Source organism: Tachysurus fulvidraco, chromosome 14, assembly GCF_022655615.1.
Source record: "Tachysurus fulvidraco isolate hzauxx_2018 chromosome 14, HZAU_PFXX_2.0, whole genome shotgun sequence".
Taxonomy (NCBI): Eukaryota; Metazoa; Chordata; class Actinopteri; order Siluriformes; family Bagridae; genus Tachysurus; species Tachysurus fulvidraco.
The window spans coordinates 24280233-24303684 of NC_062531.1; the positions used below are offsets into that span (position 1 = coordinate 24280233).

Genomic DNA, 23452 nt, shown 5'->3' on the forward strand with positions numbered 1-23452 from the left:
CGGAGTTTCCCGAGTCGATAACTCCTGAGCTAAACGCTGTTACTACACAAAACGCGGTTGTAGCTGCCTCTCTACATTACTACGATAGAAAAGAGGTGTTATTTGTGTAGTAACAGCGTTTAGCTCAGGAGTTATTGACTCGGGAAACTCCAACCTGTGAATATGTGGCCGACTTCCTGCTCCTTCAGTTCTCTCCAGCGCTGGAAAGGTGATCCTATATTAACACGGGTCCTCTCCTCTCCTCTCCACACTCTCTCTGCCGCATATTTACAAGCCCCGCCCTTTTCTGCTCATTGGCTGCACGTTTGTTTTGTATTTTGTTTTGATTTTTGTTTATTATTCGGCCCGACTCAGTTTTCTGAAGCATTTCTCAAAAATCGGAGACCCTGCCTTTAATTGTTTCCTTTTTTCAGGGTTCTTTCTGTTGGGTTTTGACAATGAGAATAGCCTGCTGAGAATAGTATGACCATCCTCAGCCTTTCCTATGTGCTCTTTAAAGCCCAGACAGTGCTTTCCTTTCTGATTCTCTCTCTCTCTCTCTCCATCTCCATTCCATCACTATCCTCCGTCCTCTTATCCATTCTGTTCAAAAGTGTCTTGCCCTTTCTGCACTTTGATTCTTTGCTTATGTTGCACAAACATCTGCCTGCATTGTACGTGTCAGAAAATAAAGTTTCCAGAAAATATTTTTAGAGAAGCAACCCCCAGGACCGGGGTCGGGTACCTGTGGCGTTTTGATACCCAGTCTTTGTCAATAGAGAACTAAACTTTGTGTCACTGAACTGTAGCTTTGCCATCTTCACTACTGAACTCTGGTTCTATCTCGATGGATTTTCACCTTCCAGAAACATGTTTTAGGTAAATTGGTGACTTTAAGTGTTCAGTTGCTAGCTGTCGTGTGATAGGAAACACGACGGTTGGTACGTGAGACATTGTAGATGATCAAATTGAAAAAAAAAAAAAAAAAACAAGTTTAGATTCTTTAAATCAGAGGTCCCCAACCTTTTTTTCGCCGTGGACCGGTCAATGTTTGATCATTTTACCGCGGCCCGGTGGGGGTGTGGGGGGTGGCAGCTATACAATTAATTTAAAATGAATAATTTCAATTTAATTGTATTTAATCATGCCTTTTTAACTCACTACAACGCTAAATCAATGAGAACCCTGAGCTTGTTTCTTTACAACGAGACGGTTCCATCTGGGGTAATAGGAGACAATGACACCCGAAGTGTGTTGCTTATGTCCAGTTTATTCCGTTGTTTTGTTTCGGTTGCTGTCACTGCAGAAAACCCCGCTTCACACAGATAGCATGTCGGAAATGCTGATAGGGATTTAAGTGCTGTGGTGACAATCTCAGGCTATTCCGCCATGACTTTAATCCAGAACACAGGCAGAGTTTCTAACTTTCTAACGACGTCTGTTTCGTGCTCATTTTTGCTCATTTGTGGGTTAAATTTGAGCAAACACAATATACACGTACACCAAGCACTGTTAATGACAAAGTACCGGTGAACAGAGAGAAGAGCGATACACACCTTCTCTCCACCAAAGCTACAGCACCACTGCCGCTTACAGCCGCTCAGCTCCAGACGTCACCTAAACCCGGCCCGATAGCATGATATTTTGTGCATGCGCGGTATCGGTGCGGCTTTAGGTGATGTCTCTCAGCTCCCGGTTAACCTCTCGTCCATGGAAAGTCGCACAAACCCGAGAGAAATACACCACAGTAAATAAAATGGAAATAATTTAATGTTCCTTGGGCGGCCCGGTAACATTTGGTCCAGGGGGTTGGGGACCACTGCTTTAAGGAGCCAAATAATGATCTTTCTGTGGTATCTCTATTTCTCTTTAGTTTTAAGGGTGTATCAAAGGGTGTATCAAAGTTGTTCAAATGCCAGCAGCTGAACTAGAAACAGAAGGATTTAAAAGCAATTCAGAAAGCGATGCTATAGTACAGTACAGTGCAGTACAGTGCAGATGACATTAATTTCAGCATGGTGGAACAATCTGTAACTTGCATGGCATCAGGGTTCCTTCCATCCTGTACAGTGTTTACGATGTTTCTTCTTTTACCTTAGTCATTCACTCTAAAGTTTACTGTCTGGTTTTATGTATTGTGACACTTTAGTGCTTGTTTATCTAGTCAAACATGAGTGTCTCAAGGATTTAAGTTACATCTGTGTTTGATTAACTTCATCAAGGTGATGGTGATAGATTTAGGTGCATTCTAATTAGTCTAATCTGCTGCTTTATATTATTTCATTTCCTTTTGTTTTTTTTTTAATCATGTATGGTAACTATGCATGCTTCTCAGGTTGATGGTCATGTGAGTGTTAGGGCCTTTTTATACCTGGTCACTTCATGTGTTGTCTCTGATCCGATAGCTATCTGATTTGTTAAAACTGTTCTGTTTACATCAGGCCACATAAACGCGTCTCGGCGAATCGGATATCGATCCGATCTTTCTACTCCCGCCCAAAATGCAAATATATTTTACCTCATTTCCGGGGTAATTGAAACGGAACATGCTTTGGTGTATGCGGTGAAGTGGTTTGAACCATCGGATTTATATCCGTCTCGAAAACGTTTCGGACGGCATTCTGGTCTTTTTACCATCGGATAGCTATCGGATCACTAGAAAACGCATGAAGTGACCAGGTGTAAAAACCCCCTTAGATTAATGCAGTTCTGAGTTTACCTCAAACAGACTTGATCAAGACATGTTTAGTGTCTGTAATAGGCTAATGTGGTTATGTACACGAAGATTATTTAACTCCAAATCTGTAACTATCTATCTCAAATCAGACCCCTTTTTTCTTAGCACAGTTTGGTTTTATTCGCACCTTCCCCAAAGCGGGAATGTGGAATCGTTACCAAAATCATGGATTGATTAGTGAACAGTGATATTGTTCAAATCCGATCGTGAATTTTCTTTCATTTCACCGTTAGCTAAAACTAATGAATTAAAGTTTAGACACCAAACATGTTCTTGCCTGATCAACTACATTTGAAGAAAGTGAAAAATTAATGATCTGTTTTTGCAATTAGGACCCTTTTTTTGTGATCTTTTTCTTCACTGGATTCATTATGCGTTAAAAATGACTGATAAATGTTATCTTACGTTTCTTAATCCTATTAAACGACAGCAGAGGCAGTTAGCAGTAGCTGTGCGTTTGTTGTTCTTTAGGTGGTTACAGAGGACGGGACAGACGCTCGCCAGACTACTTTGACGAGTCAGAGACGGACAACATGGCGAGGATTTTTGTAGCTTTGTTTGACTATGACCCCCATTTAATGTCCCCAAACCCTGATGCTGCAGTAGAGGAGCTTCCCTTTAAAGAGGGCCAGATCATAAAGGTGAACCATCACGCATTTTTTTCTTGCATATGTTTCTCCGTAGATTGATGTATAGCACATGCCATAGTTTTGACTTTTACTATTTCCCCTTTTCCACCGAGGCAGTTCGAGTGCTGGTTCGGAGCCTAATTTAGAACCAGTTATTTCTGTTTCGACCGCCAAAGCACCGGCTCCGAACCAGGAAAAGCGGTTCTTAAGTAGCACCAAAACGTTGCTGGTCTAGACTTTAGAACCGCTTGCGTCAGGAGCTGGGGGCGGGGCTACTGTTAGCGGATTTGATAATGTACCTTAAGTATACCAATGTTTAATACACTTTTACTTTACCGCGATATGATACATTATCAGCACACATGATAGTAGGTAGCTACATGCTAAGGCTAAATTTTTTTCTGTGTTAATGATAAAATAACGTTATGTACTTTATCGATTACAACCTCCGTTTATGCAGATTACACAGAGCCGCACGTACACGTTTTATTCGCCACGTTTGGATGCCAATGTAGGTTCGCAAAGCCATGAGCATTAACAGTAAAGCAACATCCGCCATTGTTGTTGTGTTTGTGTTTGCCGCCGCTGCGCTAACGTTGCTGGGACACGTGACACGTATACAGTAACGTCAGACTCGGCTCTGTGATGGCTCTCTAGCCGGTGGAAAGGCAAATCGGTTCTTAGAAAGTTCGCCAGTGGAACCAACTTTGAACCAGCACCAGCGCTAGCTCTGAACCAGCACCCGGTTCTTTCTGGTGGAAAAGAGGCATATGTGTAGCCTACGTCTCACTATTCCTACATTCACAATTTGGTAAAGTTTACTTATGTCTGTTTTAAAGGAGCTTTCTACAATTGAGCAGAACTGTCCATGTCTTCTCTTTTTCCTTTTCACTTTATTCTGTGTTGTTTCAGTGTATTTACTATCCTGTTTTGTCACCTCTTTCTGCTTGTGTATTGAGGTGTTTGGAGAGAAGGACATAGACGGGTTCTACAGAGCAGAGGTCTGTGGCCGGAGAGGTCTCGTCCCCTGTAACATGATATCCGAGATCGAGACGGAGGACGGCGAGATGATGGATCAACTTCTTCAACAGGGCTTCCTACCACTGAACACGCCGGTTGAAAAAATCGGTACATTCACCTGAATTCTGCTCTGTTAGCTATTCCTCTATGATACACATCCATTTCCTGCTTCTTTGTCCTCTAATTTGCTTGTTTTTATATCCCCAGAGGCTGAATAGTACCTTTTTGGTATAAAAATAGTGTGCTGTCTAATCCTATGCTTGCTTGCATTTTTCATCTAGCTCTCCTTTTCTCTTCCTATCTTTTCTGTTGAAGTGAATTGCGATCGGTTCAAAGATGGCCGCTCACTAAATCGCAGGTTTCGGAAATCTAAGAGAGGTTTGTTCTCGATTCGAGCTTGTCCCTTCTGGGTTTTTTTCCAACCCTCTATCACTTCATTCCTTGTTTTACAAACCGAATCCCGATGTCACAGTGCCTCAAAAACCTTGTTCTTCATCCATTTTCCGTCTCTCTATTCTTCAGTTATTTTCATTAGTGCATGTTATAATTTATTGTATGCTCTGAAAAAAATGCTCTACATTTTACATACATACAGTACATACTTACTTTTCTGGTATCTATGACTTGCTGAGGTGAAGCAGTATGCTCGAGCGCTCGATGCTAAGTTTGCTCGATAAAAGTGTCATTTTTGTCTGAAGAAAATGTTCACGTTCTCAATCTAAAAAAGCCAGGAAACAGTATGTAAGTATACATTTTGTAATGCTAAGCACCTTTGACTTCTTTGAGGTGAAAATATCAACAAGCTTTTAGCCACCCATCCCCCACTGCTGAAACTTTTACCTCAGGGGTTTTACCTCAGAAAAATGTAATTAACTGACGAACCTAGTCAGACTTTTATTCCAGACTGAATGTAGAGGTCATGTCTTTGACAAGAGAACGTTCACACTGCAGGTAAAAGTGGCCCAAATCTGATTTTTTTGGGGTCAAGTGACCAGGTCAGACTTCTTCAGGAGTAATGTGAACACTCAAATCTGGCCCAGATCTGATTTTTTTCAAATCAGAATCAGACCACTTCCATATGCCGTCCTGAATCCGACCCAAATCTTATTTTTTCCAATGTGGCCGCAGTGTGAACAACCGACTCGGATTTGATGCGACTTTTACGTCGATCTACATCGACATTCGTCACAATTATGCGCCGGCGAGTACGCACACAAACGTGACTATGCCTACAAAATGGATCAAATAATCAAAAGTTGCCCTCGACCGAAAATTTTCAAAACACTACGTCTGTCTTCTGCCATTACACAAACAATTTTAGCGCAACGGCGTGCTGCGTGTGACATCATTGTTATTGTTTATTTGCGCATGCGGGTCAGTTCGAAATAGCAAACAGTTCACACTGGTATCTGATATAGGCCATGTTTTAAAAGGTAATCTGAACAGCCAAACAAAAAAAAATCAGATCTGAGCAAAATATCCGAGTTGAGCATTAAGACTCGGAGTGTGAACGTTGCCCATGAGAAACATTTTAAACACTGAAAGAAATAGTTCCCGTTTCATACATATACGAGTCTTTACTCCTTCGGGTTAAATTTAATTGAAAAGCCGTCACGAAAACGTGAGGAAGAGTTATGAGGATGAATGGGAATGAATCATGTGAATGAAGTACGGATACGACAGCTCAATAACATCAGCATTGTATGTGTACTACCTTCCTGAATTTATAAGTATTTAACCAGAAAGGAAGGTTAATATCGTTAGCTAGAATGTAGTGCTAGAGATTTCATAAAATACTTGCCGGTATAATTATGCGAAGGAGAAACATCGCTGTTAAAATTATGTAACGAGTCATTTGGGTGACAAATAATCTAATGTAAGGTGTGACATGCATTTGTTATTAGTGTTTTCACGTGTCACTCATTGTCATGTGTCATCCATGTCTTTTCTTGTATAAGCACCATTATTATAACATTTAATAGCATACTGTTGACAAAATAATAACAAAATAGTCTTTTTATTGATTTACCAAACTGCTCTGTATTTGTCGTCTCCCTCCACCTCCTTCCGTGTTCGTCTGGTCTCAGAGCGGAACAGGAGGAGTGGACGGCACCCGATGTCCACACGCAGGATGGTGGCGCTGTATGATTATGACCCCAGGGAGAGTTCCCCAAACGTGGATGTAGAGGTAACAAATAACAAAAAAAAAATCTTCTCCATTCAACAGATTTAGCCTGTACCAGGATGCTAGCCTCTTATTGATGCACTGCCAGACCGTGCCTGACTTTTAGATAATTGCAAATCAATTTTCTTCCCTTCTTAAACAGCTCTAGGACAGAATTGATCAGAGAAGATGAGAAAACAATACTTATACATGTGGTTCAGCAGTTTAGCAACTGAAATGCTTTGCTACACTAGCGCTTGGTAGATGTGGTAATATATGACTATAATTCATATCACAAGCCCACTTCTTCTTTCTGGAAATAACATAGCATTGTTTTTGAAACTACAAAATGACACGATTAAAGCTGAAATAAACTCAATGGCAAACGCGCTAGTATTTAGTTATAGCTACAGTAAGCGGAATGGACTTGTATAATGCTAACACGTTAGCGCCGTGAAATACTAACGCGTCTAGCTAGCGAACTACGTCTAAACAATTTGGTGATTATTGTATGAGGTCGAGATCATCTGTATCATTATGCTAAAAAGAAAATGATCTGTTCTTGAACGTGATGTGAGGCACTAGAGGGCGCTAATCACTCACATTTTACTCACAATTCACTCACAACGTTGTCTTGTGGGTCAGTTCTTATTTCACTCTCTGGACCTGTTTGAATTAAGACATTAATCCCTACCTTGGGATCCCTATTTCTTCAGTCTAGGGCACACTGAAGGACCTTGATTTAATGTTAGTTTATTTTATTACCAGCGAAGTTTTTGCTGTATAAACATCATCTCATATGTAGCTGATACCATAGTAGTTTTTAATAGTGGGTTATTAATTTGACAAATGGGCTTTTGTTCGGAATATTAGGTGAAAATAAACTATACATTAGAAGGATATGAAATTTCATACATAAATGTAGTGTCGATGTTGGCACTAGATAAATAATGCGCTGAATCTATCTGACCTTGTGTTTCTTTTGCAGGCTGAGCTGACCTTCTGTGCCGGAGATGTAATAATGGTGTTTGGGGAAATCGATGAAGACGGGTTTTATTATGTGAGTGTGCTTTTGTGTGATGGATTTGAGCAGCTCGGTGTTCAGATGCTGACTGTATTCCGAATTCAAAAGCCTAATCAGGATTTACGTGGGGAAGGTTATGTGTATTTGGCTATAAACTGGTTATGTACCTGCTTTAGCTGCAATGTTAATGTTCAAATCTTCAAACATCTTAAAAGTGACTATTTTGTATAAAGAGCAAAATGTGGCCAGACAAAATAGATCGATTTTTTTTTTACCTTCTAACCAATCATATCGCAGCAAAAATACAACAACAAGCAAATTACTACAAGTGGAAAAAAAATCACTAAAAAAAAAATTGTTATTAGAGGGGCACGGTGGCTTAGTGGTTAGCACGTTCGCCTCACACCTCCAGGGTCGGGGTTCGATTCCCGCCTCCACCTTGTGTGTGTGGAGTTTGCATGTTCTCCCCGTGCCTCAGGGGTTTCCTCCGGGTACTCCGGTTTCCTCCCCCGGTCCAAAGACATGCATGGTAGGTTGATTGGCATCTCTGGGAAATTGTCCCTAGTGTGTGAGTGAATGAGAGTGTGTGTGCCCTGCGATTAGTTGGCACTGCGTCCAAGGTGTATCCTGCCTCGATGCCCGATGACGCCTGAGATAGGCACAGGCTCCCCGTGACCCGAGAAGTTCGGATAAGCGGTAGAAGATGAGTGAGAGTGAGAGAGAGAATATTGTTATTATTGGGAAGCTAATCTTTGTTATCGTTATAAATAAAAAATAATGTTGACTTGTTAGCAACTGATCCGAGTTAGCTAGTTAATAAAAGCTAGTACTCGTTTGTTATGGCCACAGTGTTTGTGTAAACTGGCTCTCTTGTGATTTTCCGTACGTTTTGTCTCGTCATATGAGAACGTCAAACTCACATCGGACGCCTCAAGCGTCAACGGATTTGGTGTTTTTATTTGATGGGATGTCGCGTTTCGTGTCGTTGCATCTCTCTCAGGGCGAACTGAACGGGCACAGAGGTCTGGTGCCCTCCAACTTTCTGGAAGAAGTGCCTGACGACGTGGAGGTTTTCCTCACTGAGCCACAGGATCACCCGGGCAGGACCAAGAGCAAAAGGGTACACCCCGTTTCACAGCACTAGCCCTCTCTCATCCATTCGCTATTCCTCTCTCTCTCTCTCTCTCTCTCTCTCTCTCTCTCTCTCTCTCTGTGTCTCTTTTTTTTAACCTCTCCTTTCTCTTCGCTTGGTTCTTTCCCTCCTCTCTGTCTGTGGTCAGTGTTGTGTGGCGGCAGTTTTTTTTTTTTTTCTGTTTTTTTTTTTTTTTTGTAAATTTTATTTGATCGTTAAAGAAATGAAACAAAATATATAAGAGGCTACGGAGATGTACCAAGATCCTATTTATGTTTAAATCTGTATGAAGGACTCACGCAGAGGGAACATGTGTTTGCTATTTAAAAAAAAGATGTTTCAGTATTCATAAAGCATTATTTATGTAAGTGTGAAGAATGACATCACGCACGGGGGGGGGGGGGGGTTTACACCGACTCTTCGTGACATTAATTCAGGATTGTAACAGATGCTTTATGAATATGAATGTGTTTGATCTGAAAACTACTTTATAATAAAGGCAATAGTTTTGATGTACAGACAGATGAAACCATGTAGAACTGCATGCCCTTTTTTTTTTCTCTACCACAAATGCTCGACTTCCTCCATGAATCTTTTTTTTTTTTTTATCTTATGCAAAAGATCGATATTCCAGTAAAAAAAGAAAAAGAAAAAGAAAAGAAATAAGAAATAATACACTTTTGTATATGTTTCCAAAATAACTTGTCTTTTTGTATATTGCTGATATTTAAGACTTCTGGGCTTGAACAAATTGTAAGTAGACAAAGAAATATACTTTGGGGAGTGGTTTTATCTGTAGGTTTATGACTAATGTACAGTAGATACCGTGTCCTGGTTTGTGAGGGAAGAATAATAATATGATGAAATGATCACTGTTGTGCTCAGAGATATTTTCTTGTACTTGTTTTTCTGACTAGCCTTCTATCATGATCATTGTGCACACTATTGAGATGCATTGCGTCATGCCGGTGTTGTTGTTGTTTTGTTTTGTTTTTTATTTTCTTTCTCCTCCACCCGCTTGGCAAACCAGAAGAAGAGCGTTCATTTCACTCCGTAACGGCTCAGTGCACCTCACGTAAGTGAGCGACTGACGATACAGAGACTAACTCTGTCCTCGTCTAATGCAGGAGACATGGGTGGCCTTTAATGTTAACCCTCTGATGAAAGGGTACTCACACACAAACACACACACACACACACACACACACACACACACACACACACACACACACACACAAGCCATGTAGACACGCATCCCATACAGTAATTACACGCAGCTCTAAAGACAAACATCTTTACACAAAATCTAAAAGTTATAAAGTTCTTACTCAAGCATCGACACATCACACGATCACCATCTAACTTTAGGAAAATAATATGAACGTGTTAATAGAATAATTCGGTGAAAATTCTACAATTTTCTACTTTCTACTAAATGTAGAAAATCAGCCAAGGTGTCAGAATTGGGTTTTGTCCTCCCTTAAGCTTTTTTTTTTTTTAAGTAGCCTTGTTTTTTACGCAACACTTATAACGATGGAAAATATTTAGTTATGTTTATTATGTTAAACTAAGGAGGCACTGTGGCTTAGTGGTTAGCACGTTCGTCTCACACCTCCTGGGTCGGGGGTTCGATTCCCACCTCCACCTTGTGTGTGTGGAGTTTGCATGTTCTCCCCCCGTGTCTCGGGGGTTCCCTCCGGGTACTCCGGTTTCCTCCCCCGGTCCAAAGACATGCATGGTAGGTTGATTGGCATCTCTGGAAAATTGTCCCTAGTGTGTGAGTGAATGAGAGTGTGTGTGTGTGCCCTGTGATGGGTTGGCACTCCGTCCAGGGTGTATCCTGCCTCGATGCCCGATGACACCTGAGATAGGCACAGGCTCCCCGTGACCCGAGAAGTTCGGTAAGGGGTAGAAAATGAATGAATGAATGAAAGAATGAATTATGTTAAACTATTCGTGGCTGTACCAAGCTTTGAAATTATTGATTTTTTGAGCTGGAGACTCGAAATCAGAGACGATTTAAGGTAGCATTCAAAAAACGAGTCTTATATTCGATTGGATTTTATGTGTCTATACAATGCTATGCGATCTAGTTCTAGTTCTGAAAAGTCTGGAATTCCAGCAAAAATACGACACGAGGAAGAAACCTTGACAGGAACCAGCCTCAAACGGAAGCCCGTCTACTTTGGGGTGTAGAAACATAAATAGACAGTACATGAGTAAGTGTGTAGAAATGTAGTTCAATATGAGACCTGAGATGAGCAACAGGACAGTCTGAATATCTACAGCAGCAGATTTTTCCATGCCTTGGTTGACTGACTCCATTTAGGAAGTGAAAATTGTGTGAATTAATAATCAGGCAGTAATCCATCAGCGGTTCAAGGCTCTGTATCAGTATCCAGATGGTTGTGAGTTCGGATCCCATCACTGCCAGACAGTGACTTTAAACCGAAACAAGTCAACGTACAGTATAAACACGTGAACACCTCATCTTTTACAGCTCAAGCACTTTATTTCCGGTTCACACTGCGGTCATTAAACACACTCTGTACTTCAAACACGTCACACACTTGCTACCTCACATTTATTGACTCCTCGCTTGTGATTAGACGAACAGAAAGCAGAGATCGGTCTGCTCCAAGTGCAAAGAGAAGGAGAAACCCGCCGAGCTCTGCATTAGACAGGCCGAGCTGGTATCTTCAGTCGGTTCTCTGGGTGTTTGTACATGACAGTGTCCGTCTCATTGACTCCTGCTGTAACACATGACTCAAACTAGATGGGCGCTGTTGAACAGCAGAGGTCCGAGTTCACTCTACCCCTCCCTCCCTCTTCGACCCCCCGTAGTGTGGACGCCCCTGTAGAGACGAACCCTCCCTTCCCGTCGAGAAGCAGCCGTTCACCAGACAAAGGCGGTGCTTATCAAAAGCCTGCAAATTGTAATCAGCAAGATTTTGTTTTTATTTTTTTTTAAAGCGCCACGGCGTGACGTCTGGGTTGCGGTTCTTCTCTAAGGAACGGCAAACAAACACCAATAAAACATCATTTCTACCCCTTTTAGAGTAGATATCGACCATCAGTATTAGTTTGTCACGTTTTTGTTTTTTTTTTGTTGTTTTTTTAATGTATATATTGTTCTTCTTATTTTAGTAACTTGTGAGTCATTTAAGATCATTTTGTAAGTCATCTGTAAATGAAGTGTGTGTTTAAATCAGGTTTGATTTGGCTTCAGGTCCCTTGGCGAAGTTACCGTGCTGAAAGGTGATAGATTACATCAGAGACTGGTAAATTAAAAACTCGTCTTTTTCTCTTTATCACCATTAACTTGAATCAAAAATACACATTTCTCTCATGCCCCCGAAGGTGAAATAACTGACAGTAACTCATACAGAAAGAGTTTGTTTCAAAACTTTGTTTCTCGGCCTTGTTTACGGCAGAACGATCATTTAGAAAGGAGTAAGACTTGAGATCGCCGTCATTTAGTTTTTGTCCCTGTATATGTGTAGAGAACAACGACAGCTATGTAGTAATCATCTTTATACATATTAAGCACTATTCGGACGGGATTAGTTCTACGTGGGGACGTGGAGTAACGTAATTTTACCTCAGGACGTCTGTAATATTAATTGGCCAATTCGCACGGGACAAGACATCTCAGTAAAACTAGCAGAAGTGGTAACTAGCAGAAGGGGTAACTCGCTTTACACACCACAGTAACCTCCTTGTCGTCATGTGCGTATGACGTCGCTTCCTGTTTCAAGCGCCTCCATGCTTGCAAAACGCGCCAGAAACTACTTTTAAACAGGAAATGACGGAATTTTACCGTACATATTTACAGCGGGTCTATTCAGACGGGATTAGTATTACCTGAGGTCATTTTTCCGGACCTTTTTACAGAAGGTAAAAGTCGCCATAATCTTTACAGACATTGTCCGTAATGATTACCGAGATGGCGCATTCGGACGGGACTAAAATCACCGAGAAGCTCTGGTAATAATTACTTTACCCCCCACGTCCCCACGTAAAACTAATCCCGCCCGAATAGGGCTTTAGACCGCTAGATCATGGAATAAGTCTCAAATGCATTTTATGGTTGGTTAAATAAATAAACAAACAAACAAATAAATAAATAAAGCACCTCGGAGGCCTATCTGTAGAACATTTCATTTAAATCGGATTATATTGCAAATTTGCAGAGGTGTAAATTTCTCAAATTAAATCTGTGACTTTTATCGTAATGTTGCCATAAAACATCCCAGCCTTCTTTATCCGTCTAACTCCTCGTCTAATATGTATATCTATGATCCCATTCTACAATGTATCACATTAAGACAGACAAGAAAACTGTGTTTATTATTATTATTATTATTATTATTATTATTATTATTATTGAAGCCAGAAAACTTGAAGCACCTTTTTATGCATTTTTAATCTCTCTCTATCATAGTATTTGCATCACAAACACATTTTTTAATGAAGGAGAGGAAGGGAACACTTATTTTTCCACCTATTTTGGAGCGCATACAGACATTGAAGTTGTATAGACAGTTTTAATGTGAAAGGACTTTGTCTCTGTGTACTGTACGGTGGCCCTGCTGGGACAGAAAGGACTATTGATGGAGATGGAGGGTTGGGTGTGCAGTGAGAGAAAATCAGAAGCAATGGCGTTTTTTTCCTTCCTGAACTGTCCCTTACGGGTTTCTCATTAGGTTCCTGTGGAAAAAGCGTGGGGTTCTCCGAGATGAAGTGACACCTCCAAGGTGCACCCCCACCTCCATGGCTCTGGCCCCGCCTCCCAGGGGCCAGCGAGCCCCGCCACACGACGGCCCCGAGCCGAACCTAAGAAACAAGGATTGCTCTCCAGAGGAAAGAAACTGTTGAAAAGACTTGGTGCTGTGAAATAGGGGTGGAGTCATTTTTCCATCTTTTCTCCATTTCTGTTAAGGAATTTAAATGGAGGGGAAAGAAGAAACGGAAACAGGTTGGAACTAGGGTTTTCATGACCACTATTCAAACTAGTCAAGCTTTATACTCTTTTAAATCAACCTGGATTCCTAATGAAAATAGTTTAAATAAACTTGGTTTAAAGGAAACTGTTTAAATGAAATTGTTTAAATGAACCTGTTTAAATGAAACTGGTTTAAATGAACCTGTTTAAATGAAACCTGTTTAAATGAACCTGTTTAAATGAACCTGGTTTAAATTAACCTGTTTAAATGAAACTGGTTTAAATTAACCTGTTTAAATGAAACTGGTTTAAATGAACCTGTTTAAATGAACCTGCTTTAAATGAAACTGGTTTAAATGAACCTGTTTAAATGAACCTGGTTTAAATTAACCTGTTTAAATGAAACTGGTTTAAATTAACCTGTTTAAATGAAACTGGTTTAAATGAACCTGTTTAAATGAACCTTCTTTAAATGAACCTGGTTTAAATGAACCTGTTTAAATGAAACTGGTTTAATTGAACCTGTTTAAATGAAACTGGTTTAAATGAACTTGTTTAAATGAACCTGTTTAAATTAACCTGTTTAAATTAACCTGGTTTAAATGAACCTGTTTAAATGAACCTGGTTTAAATGAACCTGGTTTTCCGAAGCACTCAAAACAAGATATAATATACGGTTTTTCCTGTATGTTTAATGACAAAACCTCACTCTTCATTGCCATGTTTGATCATCTACACGGAAAGAAAAAATAATTTATTTTCAAATGAATATTACTGTTAAATCAGTACATTATTTTTATTATAGTATGGTCACATTAGTAAATAGTTTTCAGTATTAAAGTGAGAAGTTGGCCAGAAATGTCCTCCTTAATATATGTGTGCTACAAGGCCAACGTTATTAGCCCAGGAAGCCTGTAACCTCCGTTTCAGGATTGTATCAGTATCTAGGAGCGTTACTCCTCGTTTCCCGAAGCCCTGAAAGAGAAAGAGATAAAGAGCGAAGGCTCAACAAGTGTAGCACAAATTTTAGAAGTAGGTTTGTAAAATTAGTACAGAAAATATATAGATATATAGATAGATATATTTATGGAGAGTATATATATGAAATAACATCAATGCAACCCTCAGAATTTAGTTTCCTAATTTCCATGTGGTCATGAAACTCCTAGAGGGCGTCAGCCTCCTTTTACTTGCCTTATAAACTGTGCACAACGCTCTGTGTCGCATCTGATCGATAGGTGAGATTCCGTCATGTTTATTTGTCCATGTTACAGTACCTTGTCACTGGAAAAATGTTTTTAATTTATTACATATATATATATATATATATATATATATATATATATATATATATATATATATATATATATATATATATATTTCTTTTCTTTTCTTCTCTTCATCCTCCCATTTGTACATTCTCTACAACACAGACATGGGTATGGACTGAGACTGCCACAAAAAAAAAAAAATACATTAAAAAAAGAGGAATGTATGAAAACATTCTGTATATCTTGTACAATTATCAGCCAAATACTAGACGTTTTATGTCATCGGAATAATTGTATATACCTCTATATAAATATATATAAATATATAAAGTATATAAATCCTTTTTTTTTTCTTTCTTACCAAGTCAGGAGATCATACAGTATGTCGTCGAGCATCGCTTCTACATGTCGTTCGAGTGACTTGCTGCTCTTTTTGTACCTCGTCCATTTGTACATTCTTTTTAAATGTTTATACTTGCTTTTCAGACTGCCTTTTTTGTACATTCGACTTTATAACCTTGACAGTGCAAGCTTTTTTCCTCATGGTGTCTTCAAAACCATAACCATTTCAAGGTCTGCAGCTGTGTCCTACTGTAGCTTTACGGAAAGAAAGAAAGAAAAAAAAAAAAAAGCAAGCCTCTGTTGACGGATATCTAACATCGTGTGGGTGTGCATGTGCGGATTTTTGTTTTTTAAAAAAATTGAAATAAATTTGATATTTTGTACACAATGACGTCGTGCTTTCGATTTATCTCGGGGGGAAAAAAATCGTTTTTACCTCCTGTCCTTTGTTTCATTATATAAAGTCGTATAATTATTTTAATGTTTATTTAAGTTCTTTATTTTATGTTATCTGTCAGATTTTAGACTCCGGTTTCATTCAGTTATGGTTCCAGGTTTGCGATCGTAAAGCTGATGTATATTTGTGTCCGAACAGATGCACACTTCACATCACACACACACACACACACACACACACACACACACACACACACACACACACACACACACACACACACACACACACAGACACACAAAACATGTTGAAGGTTTTATTTTTGGCCTAGTAATGGTTACTTTTCTAGCTAAAAGAAAAATGAATTTATTGTATATATGGGTAGGTGCCACTATATTTCATTTGAACTGTTATAACCCTGTTATAATGGAGACTGGGTGAAGGTAAAGGACTAGATTTTGGCTTACCACTAGATGGCTATAATGCCTCTGTTATCAACAAGCACAGGTAAAGGAAAGGAAATGGATTAATGAAAAATGTTTCTTTAACCAAATGTAAGTCAGCCAAAATACATAATGTTAAAATACATAAAATAAAAATACATAATGTTAATGTACATGCTATTAGTTTTGTTTCGGCAGAACGGGGTTAACGTAATTAACAGGTAAGTTCATAGCATCGTACAAACTTCTTATTTGACATTTCATTTAGCTCTTAATGATATACTGTATGTTCATGTAAAGTATGTTCACACTTTTACCAGGAGCTCCAAGCTGCTTAAGTTCTGTTCTTCACGTCTGGACGGATAAAATGTGAAGGCCAGTTTATTATTGACATCAACAAACATACAGAACGAGGAACAATGGACTCGGTACTGTTTAAAAGCCAAAAAAATAGTCCTTTATGTGAGAAAAAGGAATGTCTAGTATAGTATTTGAACACCGTTAGTATTTAAGTAGTGACTGAACACACAGAATAGCTTTTACACATGTGATTTATCCTTAATGTTTACATTTACATCATTTAGCAGACACCCTTATCCAGAGTGACTTACAACTGAGGGTTAAGGGCCTTGCTCAGGGGCCCAGCAGTGGCAGCTTGGTGGACTTGGGGTTTGAACCCATGATCTTCCAATCAGTAGCCCAATACCTTAACCACTGAGCTACCACATACCACAATGTTAAACTCCTTGAGATAAACCTGCCTGCTTTCTACCGCTTATCCAAACTACCAAATTATCTCAGACGTCATCGGGCATCAAGGCAGGATACACCCTGGACGAAGTGGCAACCATCGCAGGGCACACACACTCTCATTCACTCACACACACACACACACACACACACACACACACACACACACACACACACACACACACACTACGGACAATTTTCCAGAGATGCCAATCAACCTACCATGCAACTTGTCTTTGGACCGGGGAGGAAACCGGAGTACCCGGAGGAAACCCCCGAGGCACGGGGAGAACATGCAAACTCTACACACACAAGGCGGAGGCGGGAATCGAACCCCCAACCCTGGAGGTGTGAGGCAAACGTGCTAACCACTAAGCCACTGTGCCCCCACATACAATACAGACTAAAATTAGAAACAAAAGCAATAACAAAAAAAGTGATACGAAAAAACAACAAGAAGCACAATAAACACAAAGATATTAAAAAAAACAAGTAAATAAAATGGGGACACACCCAATAATAAACAAATGTTTGCCCAGCAATGATATATAATATATAATATATGATATATAATACAAATACAGCATATTATGTTTTAAGCATTGGATGAAAAATTCATCAAGCCTGACTAGTTTCTAATAGGTAATGAAACTAGAGTAAGTGAAAATAAGAGTTGTTCTTGATGAATAAACTACATTGAGTAAGTGGAAAATTTTGTGTCAAAGCATTTAAATCTAACATTAGCAAGCTTTACGGAATCACAGTGCCAAAGAAAAGCAAACTGAAAAGGAATAATATTACACATTAACAATATTTTATACACACACACACACACACACACACACACACACACACACACACACACACACACACACACACACACACATATCAATTTTGTATATTCTATGATATGTGATTTATTATGAGTTCCTATTAGGGTCACAGTCCAACACACAAAAAACAACAGACTTGCAATTAATTGAGGGATAAAACATTCTCCAGCTTTTCCATTCCACTGAACCCTAATCTTTGTATGTTAGGATGTAACTGCTCCCAGATGCTAATGGACCTCTAAATCAGGTTGTATTAAAGGCAGATGCACGATGAGGATATACCAGTTAAGACTGTAAATAAAGGACAACGTTAGTTTAAGTCGTAAGACTAATAACGTCCGTAATTAGTTTGACAAATAATCTCTGGCTTTTCCAATTCGATTTATAAAAAAATAAAAATAGAAAAAGCTTCAATTTACATCCATCTCTTCCTGCTTTGGTTTTTGTCCTATTATGATACTTATTGACCCTAAAAAACATAACCTATATATATATGTGTGTGTATGTGTGTATGTGTGTGTGTGTGTGTGTGTGTGTGTGTGTGTGTGTGTGTGTGTGTGTGTGTGTGTGTGTGTGTGTGTGTGTGTGTGTGTGTGTGTGTTTTGCGGAAGATGTCCTCAGCGTGGGTTTCCTCTGGGTTCTCTGGTTTTCTCTAACCTTCTGGTGCCAGTATTCTTGATTGGCTAAGTTTAGTTTTGCTATATTTGATAAAGTGGCATTATTTATGGATTTTCTTTACCTGAATGCGACTCCTCCTGAGAACATCTCTATATTTCCTGCTCATTCCAGAAGTCTTTAAGGCTGGATGTTTCTTTTTGTGTTGTGCATTTTGTGTTGTGCATTTTGCATTATTGTCTTAGTGCATTTTGTGTTGTGCATTTTGCATTATTGTCTTAGTGCATTTTGTGTTGTGCATTTTGTGTTGTGTGTTTTGTGTTGTGCATTTTGCATTATTGTCTTAGTGCATTTTGTGTTGTGCATTTTGTGTTGTGTGTTTTGTGTTGTGCATTTTGCATTATTGTCTTAGTGCATTTTGTGTTGTGCATTTTGCATTATTGTCTTAGTGCATTTTGTGTTGTGCATTTTGCATTATTGTCTTAGTGCATTTTGTGTTGTGTGTTTTGTGTTGTGAATTTTGTGTTGTGCATTTTATGTTGGTTGCTTACATGAAAAAAAACCAAAGTGCCAAATCAGGCATCATAAACCGCTTATCACACGTCTGGGTAATTATTAAGCACGTGTTATTACGTGTTATTACAATTAACTAGTTTGAGGCTCATACGCAGCTTTTGTTTTTCCTATAAACCGCCTCGCGCTCCAATTAGAATGACGTCATTACAGAGTTTTCAACTCGCCAGTGGTGCGTGCTCTCTCTCTCTCTCTCTCTCTCTCTCTCTCTCTCTCTCTCTCTCTCTCTCTCTCTCTCTCTCTCTCTCTCTCTCTCTCTCTGTCGCGCGTGCACACACAACACATACCCTCCAGAAGGCTGCAGCGCGAGCGCTCGTTGTCAGTCAGCTTGACTCCTGACAGGATCCCGGTTTGGGTGTGAAACAAACTTATTGTTTTTCTTTTTTCGAGGAAAAAAGTTATCAAAAAGAAAAAGAAACGGAGAACCAAACTTCTGGACCATTATGTGTGATACGTCTTTTGGGACGAGATGATCGATTTTTAACGTTTTTTTCCCATTAAAACTCGATGGACTTTAGCCACTTTAGCTACCATCAATTTTTGTAACTTATTATTATTATTATTTTTTATTTTTCGCTTTTTTTTAAACGATGGACTTTTTATCTAAAGTTTTAAACCTTTCTACTTTTGTCAGCGTCGTCCAGGTAAAGAGTTTTAAAGTTTCTTATCCTTCAGGTAACATTAATTATTATTAATAGAATAATGTTGCTATACTTTTATTGACATTTAGTTAGCATTGAAGCTAATAGCTACTAGCTTTTATTAGATGTTTATTTACTAAATCTTTACAGGTCCTTGGAGACCAGGCTGTACCGTCCAAGCATCCAGGTAAACAAATACATACAAAAACAACTAGTTTTAAGTCTTAAGTTTTAAATAAATACCTTTGGAGGTCCATAAAGATGAAAGGATACAACATAAACATTGCCTCATTAAATAATTTATCTTGTTCTGTTTTATTTTGTTAAATCTTCCAGATATATATAACTACATCTGACTTTATTATATCACTTTATATTCATCAAGATATCATACAGTACGTGTGACCAAATCCTACCATATTTATATTTTCACACAGCACCATGAACTAAAACTAAAAGCAATTAAAAAAAATAATAATAATAATGCATAAAATCCGATTACTGATAACAAACAAGCTAAACCTGTTGAATCTCGTAGACCAAAAAGTTACACGTGGAATAGTTTTGCAGAGCGTCTTATATTCCCGGATGCATCCGTGTTGGATGGAGTTTTGGCTCTGATTCCGGCTCTGAATGCGGTTGATTGCATTTGGACTATTTTAGACTCACGATACGTTCGCCATAACCGCAGCTGACTCTTTTGTCAAATTTGTTCCAGAATCGTCCGCTATCATAAGTGCTGACTGACCGAAACTAGATTAGGAGATTTCTCAACTAAAATCCAAAGATATTAATAATTCAATTCGATCTAAACAGGCTGCCACGCTTTGAGACGATTAACCGAACAATAAACAGGGAGTTAAAGGGCTTAATTAGAGAGCTGGGGGGTGGGGGAGAGAAATAAAGCAGAAATTAGTCTGCGAACGGGACTAAATAATTTCTAAATATTGCTGTCGTGTTGCCTTGTTGTGTACGTATCGAACAAAACCCACATGTCCAGCTAAACCATTCTCAGCATGTCAAACTAAGTTTATATTACATTTTACATAATTGCCGTGAAGGAATATAAACAAACGATAAATATAAATCTAGGTTTTGGGAACCCAGACTTTCTTCACCCTGTAAACAAGTCCAAACAAAGGTTTTGTGATTTATTAACGTGTAGCGTGTCGTCGGAAACCGAACTACTACGGACCTGCTCACGTGTACTCATTTCAAAATCAGCTGGAAAGTCTGAGTCGACGCACACGTTTCTCCTGACCTTCGATAGTGTAACAATTCCCGAGCGCAGGAAATTTTGCCACCCAGCAAACGCTTTGTGCTCTCATCTTAGTTTACTTCGCTAAGCCGCACAGTCCCTGAGAGGGACCTTATCGTTCTATAACGTAACCTGACAAAACTTTCATAATCGTAAACGGTCAAACTTGTTGGGATAAGGCTTGATCAGGACGCGCGAGAACGTCCTTTCTGAAGCTTTGACAATTTTCCGATTCATCCTTGGGGAACGCAGTGAATGCGTACGGGATCGGGATCGGCCCACTGTCCCAGCTGCCCTTTCCTTCTTGTACACAGAATGTACACAGTTCACGTTGTCTGTTCAGCCACTTATCCCTTATAACCACGTGCAGTGAGTATAAGTCCGATATATGAAACATCACGTGTCATTTATCACGCTGTTTATGTCATGTAGCGTAAACGATTCCAAAAATGTTCCGTTATTTAATTTACTCAATATATCAGTATTAAAAATATCGATTCTTAGCACGCATATGATCATTAAAATATACATTATAATAATGTTGTTATAAGAGGATTTTTAGAAACGTGAATTGTGATGTGACTGAGCACGATATTTAGTCAAATCAGCTTGTCTGTGTTATTAATAATCTACAAAAGGGTTGTAAAGTTATAAAAACTTAAAATAAGACATACTGTATTGATGCATATGAAGTTTGCCCTGTGTGTGTGTGTGTGTGTGTGTGTGTGTGTGTGTGTGTGTACAGGCCTGGATGTTCTGGCTACAGCGTCACACTACTGGCCCCTGGACGACGTAGACGGGATACACAGCCTTAGGGACCAGATTGGGAACAGAACAGGTCATATTAATGGGACTGATATAAGTATGTGCACCAGTTTTGGCTTTTGGCTGTGTCACCACTTATGTCTGGCCATGTTCTCTCTCTCTCTCTCTCTCTCTCTCTCTCTCTCTCTCTCTCTCTCTCTCTCTCTCTCTCTCTCTCTCTCTCTTTCTTCCTCGCTGTTTCTTTGTTATCTCTCTTTTTATTCCTGCTCTGAATTTGCTGCCTTCTTCAATTCTCTCTCTCTCTCTCTCTCTCTCTCTCTCTCTCTCTCTCTCTCTCTCTTTCTCACACACACACACACTCACACACACACAAACACACACATCTATGTCTTTTTTTCTTCTTCTGCACTCTGTTCTCTCTGGCTTTCTCTCCCAGCTGTCAGACATTCTTCTGCAGTCACGTCTTGCCACACTACATAGATCTCTGTTCAGTTTGTGCAGCTGTCCTCAGCGCTTAAGTGACCGCATGGCACATTTGGGCAACATTTGAAAATGATGAACAACAATCTTTCATGGATTGTTACCTTATTGCCGATCGAGGCACCGCATAACCGAGGGCTTATCGGACGTATTCATGTCTGTCATTCTCTGCGACACAGATGTGTGCGCCTCTATTAAAGCTGTGTACGCATTAGTTAGGCTTTGGCACGCATGAGACAGCTTTTTAAAAGAGAGACCTTAAATTCTCACTACATCCTACATTCTATTTTTATACGAGAGAGCCGGGTCATGGTGTTTTATTCTCCTAACGTGTGTGTGTTACGTTTGAGGTTTGCTCATAATATCAGAACAGAGAGACAATCTTATATCTGTACAGTACGCAGTGTCTCAGTTTGCACATCTGTTGCCGGTGCCGTGTTTTCCCCAAACGCACCAGCCGGGACTCGTTTAGCCGTCGACAGAAACGGCTTATAAACGTATCAAGGGGAAGAAAAAAAAAAACCTGTCAATTTATTTACCATCTATCCTCCAGACCCTCTTTTTTTCGTTTAAGATCATCGCATACGGGTCTATTGCTTTCCACCTCTGTCGTAAATATTTCTATCTCTCTGTGCGTGTGCTCTGTCTCTTATCCCTCGACGTGTTTGTCCGTGTGCACATGTGCTTGTATCGTTAGTCACTTTGTTTTGTTCTTTAAACCTTTTCTGTCATGTGTCTGTTTGTGTTTTTATTTCTCTCCACGTTTCTCTCCATCACAGCACTCAGAATCCACAACCACACTGTCCTGCCTACCCATAACTCTTCCTCTGTGTACACCAATGACTCCGCCTACACTAATATTTCCGTCTCTGTAGGTGAGGTTCCTGCACCGATACCTCCACATACTGTACCGTAGAGAGTAATTAATAACTCAGTAATAACCTTAAAAGAAAAGAGGGGAAAAAATAAACGTGTCTTGTCATTTTTTTATATTTATCTTTCACTTGGAAACATAATATACTGTAGCTTTGTGATTTATGCCACATATGTAGACTGTAATGATTTTTTTTAGAGCTACATTTTATGCGATGTTTTATATTTTACTGAAGGTGCAAATGGTGTATCAACCCTGATCGATGACATTTGGGGTTTATGGGTTATTTTATTGCCCTAATATTCCTTTTAGTATGATTAGCATATATATATATATATATTCAAGATTTAAGATCATTTATTATTTTTATCTGTAATAAAATCCAAATGTTGACGCTGGCACGTCCCACACTTTATCACACTCATAGAGATGGATGGTAAATTGTTCTTTTTCTCTCCTTCCTCACTTAACTGCCATCTCTGATACTCACTTTGTCCTCTTACCTTTCACTCCTCGATCTCACGCTCACGTCTTCCCGTTTGTTTCCGTCCTCTTTCCCGCCTTGCCGCCCTTTTTTTTAACC

At 39.4% G+C, this 23452-nt stretch overlaps 2 protein-coding genes across 21 annotated transcripts in view; both read left to right on the forward strand.

Annotated features, from left to right (window-relative positions):
* Nucleotides 1-14914, forward strand: part of rimbp2b (RIMS binding protein 2b) — a 52380-nt gene extending 37466 nt beyond the window's left edge. For 5 of the 14 annotated variants that reach the window (XM_047800297.1, XM_047800300.1, XM_047800302.1 and 2 more), the window contains 8 exons: nt 3188-3357; nt 4305-4473; nt 4681-4743; nt 6453-6553; nt 7518-7589; nt 8554-8673; nt 11915-11966; nt 13392-14914. In XM_047800297.1, the coding sequence (XP_047656253.1) occupies nt 3188-3357; nt 4305-4473; nt 4681-4743; nt 6453-6553; nt 7518-7589; nt 8554-8673; nt 11915-11947 (728 nt within the window). In that variant the 3' untranslated portion in view covers nt 11948-11966; nt 13392-14914. The other 9 variants (XM_047800299.1, XM_047800301.1, XM_047800303.1 and 6 more) reach the window with 4 other exon arrangements.
* Nucleotides 14915-19119: 4205 nt separating this feature from the next.
* The window catches only part of adgrd1 (adhesion G protein-coupled receptor D1), a 59257-nt gene continuing 54924 nt past the window's right edge, over nt 19120-23452 (forward strand). For 2 of the 7 annotated variants that reach the window (XM_047823156.1, XM_047823158.1), the window contains exons 1-4: nt 19122-19495; nt 19643-19679; nt 21496-21612; nt 22775-22870. In XM_047823156.1, the coding sequence (XP_047679112.1) occupies nt 19442-19495; nt 19643-19679; nt 21496-21612; nt 22775-22870 (304 nt within the window). In that variant the 5' untranslated portion in view covers nt 19122-19441. Of the gene's footprint in view, nt 19496-19642; nt 19680-21495; nt 21613-22774; nt 22871-23452 lie in introns of all 7 variants that reach the window. The other 5 variants (XM_047823159.1, XM_047823157.1, XM_047823160.1 and 2 more) reach the window with 5 other exon arrangements.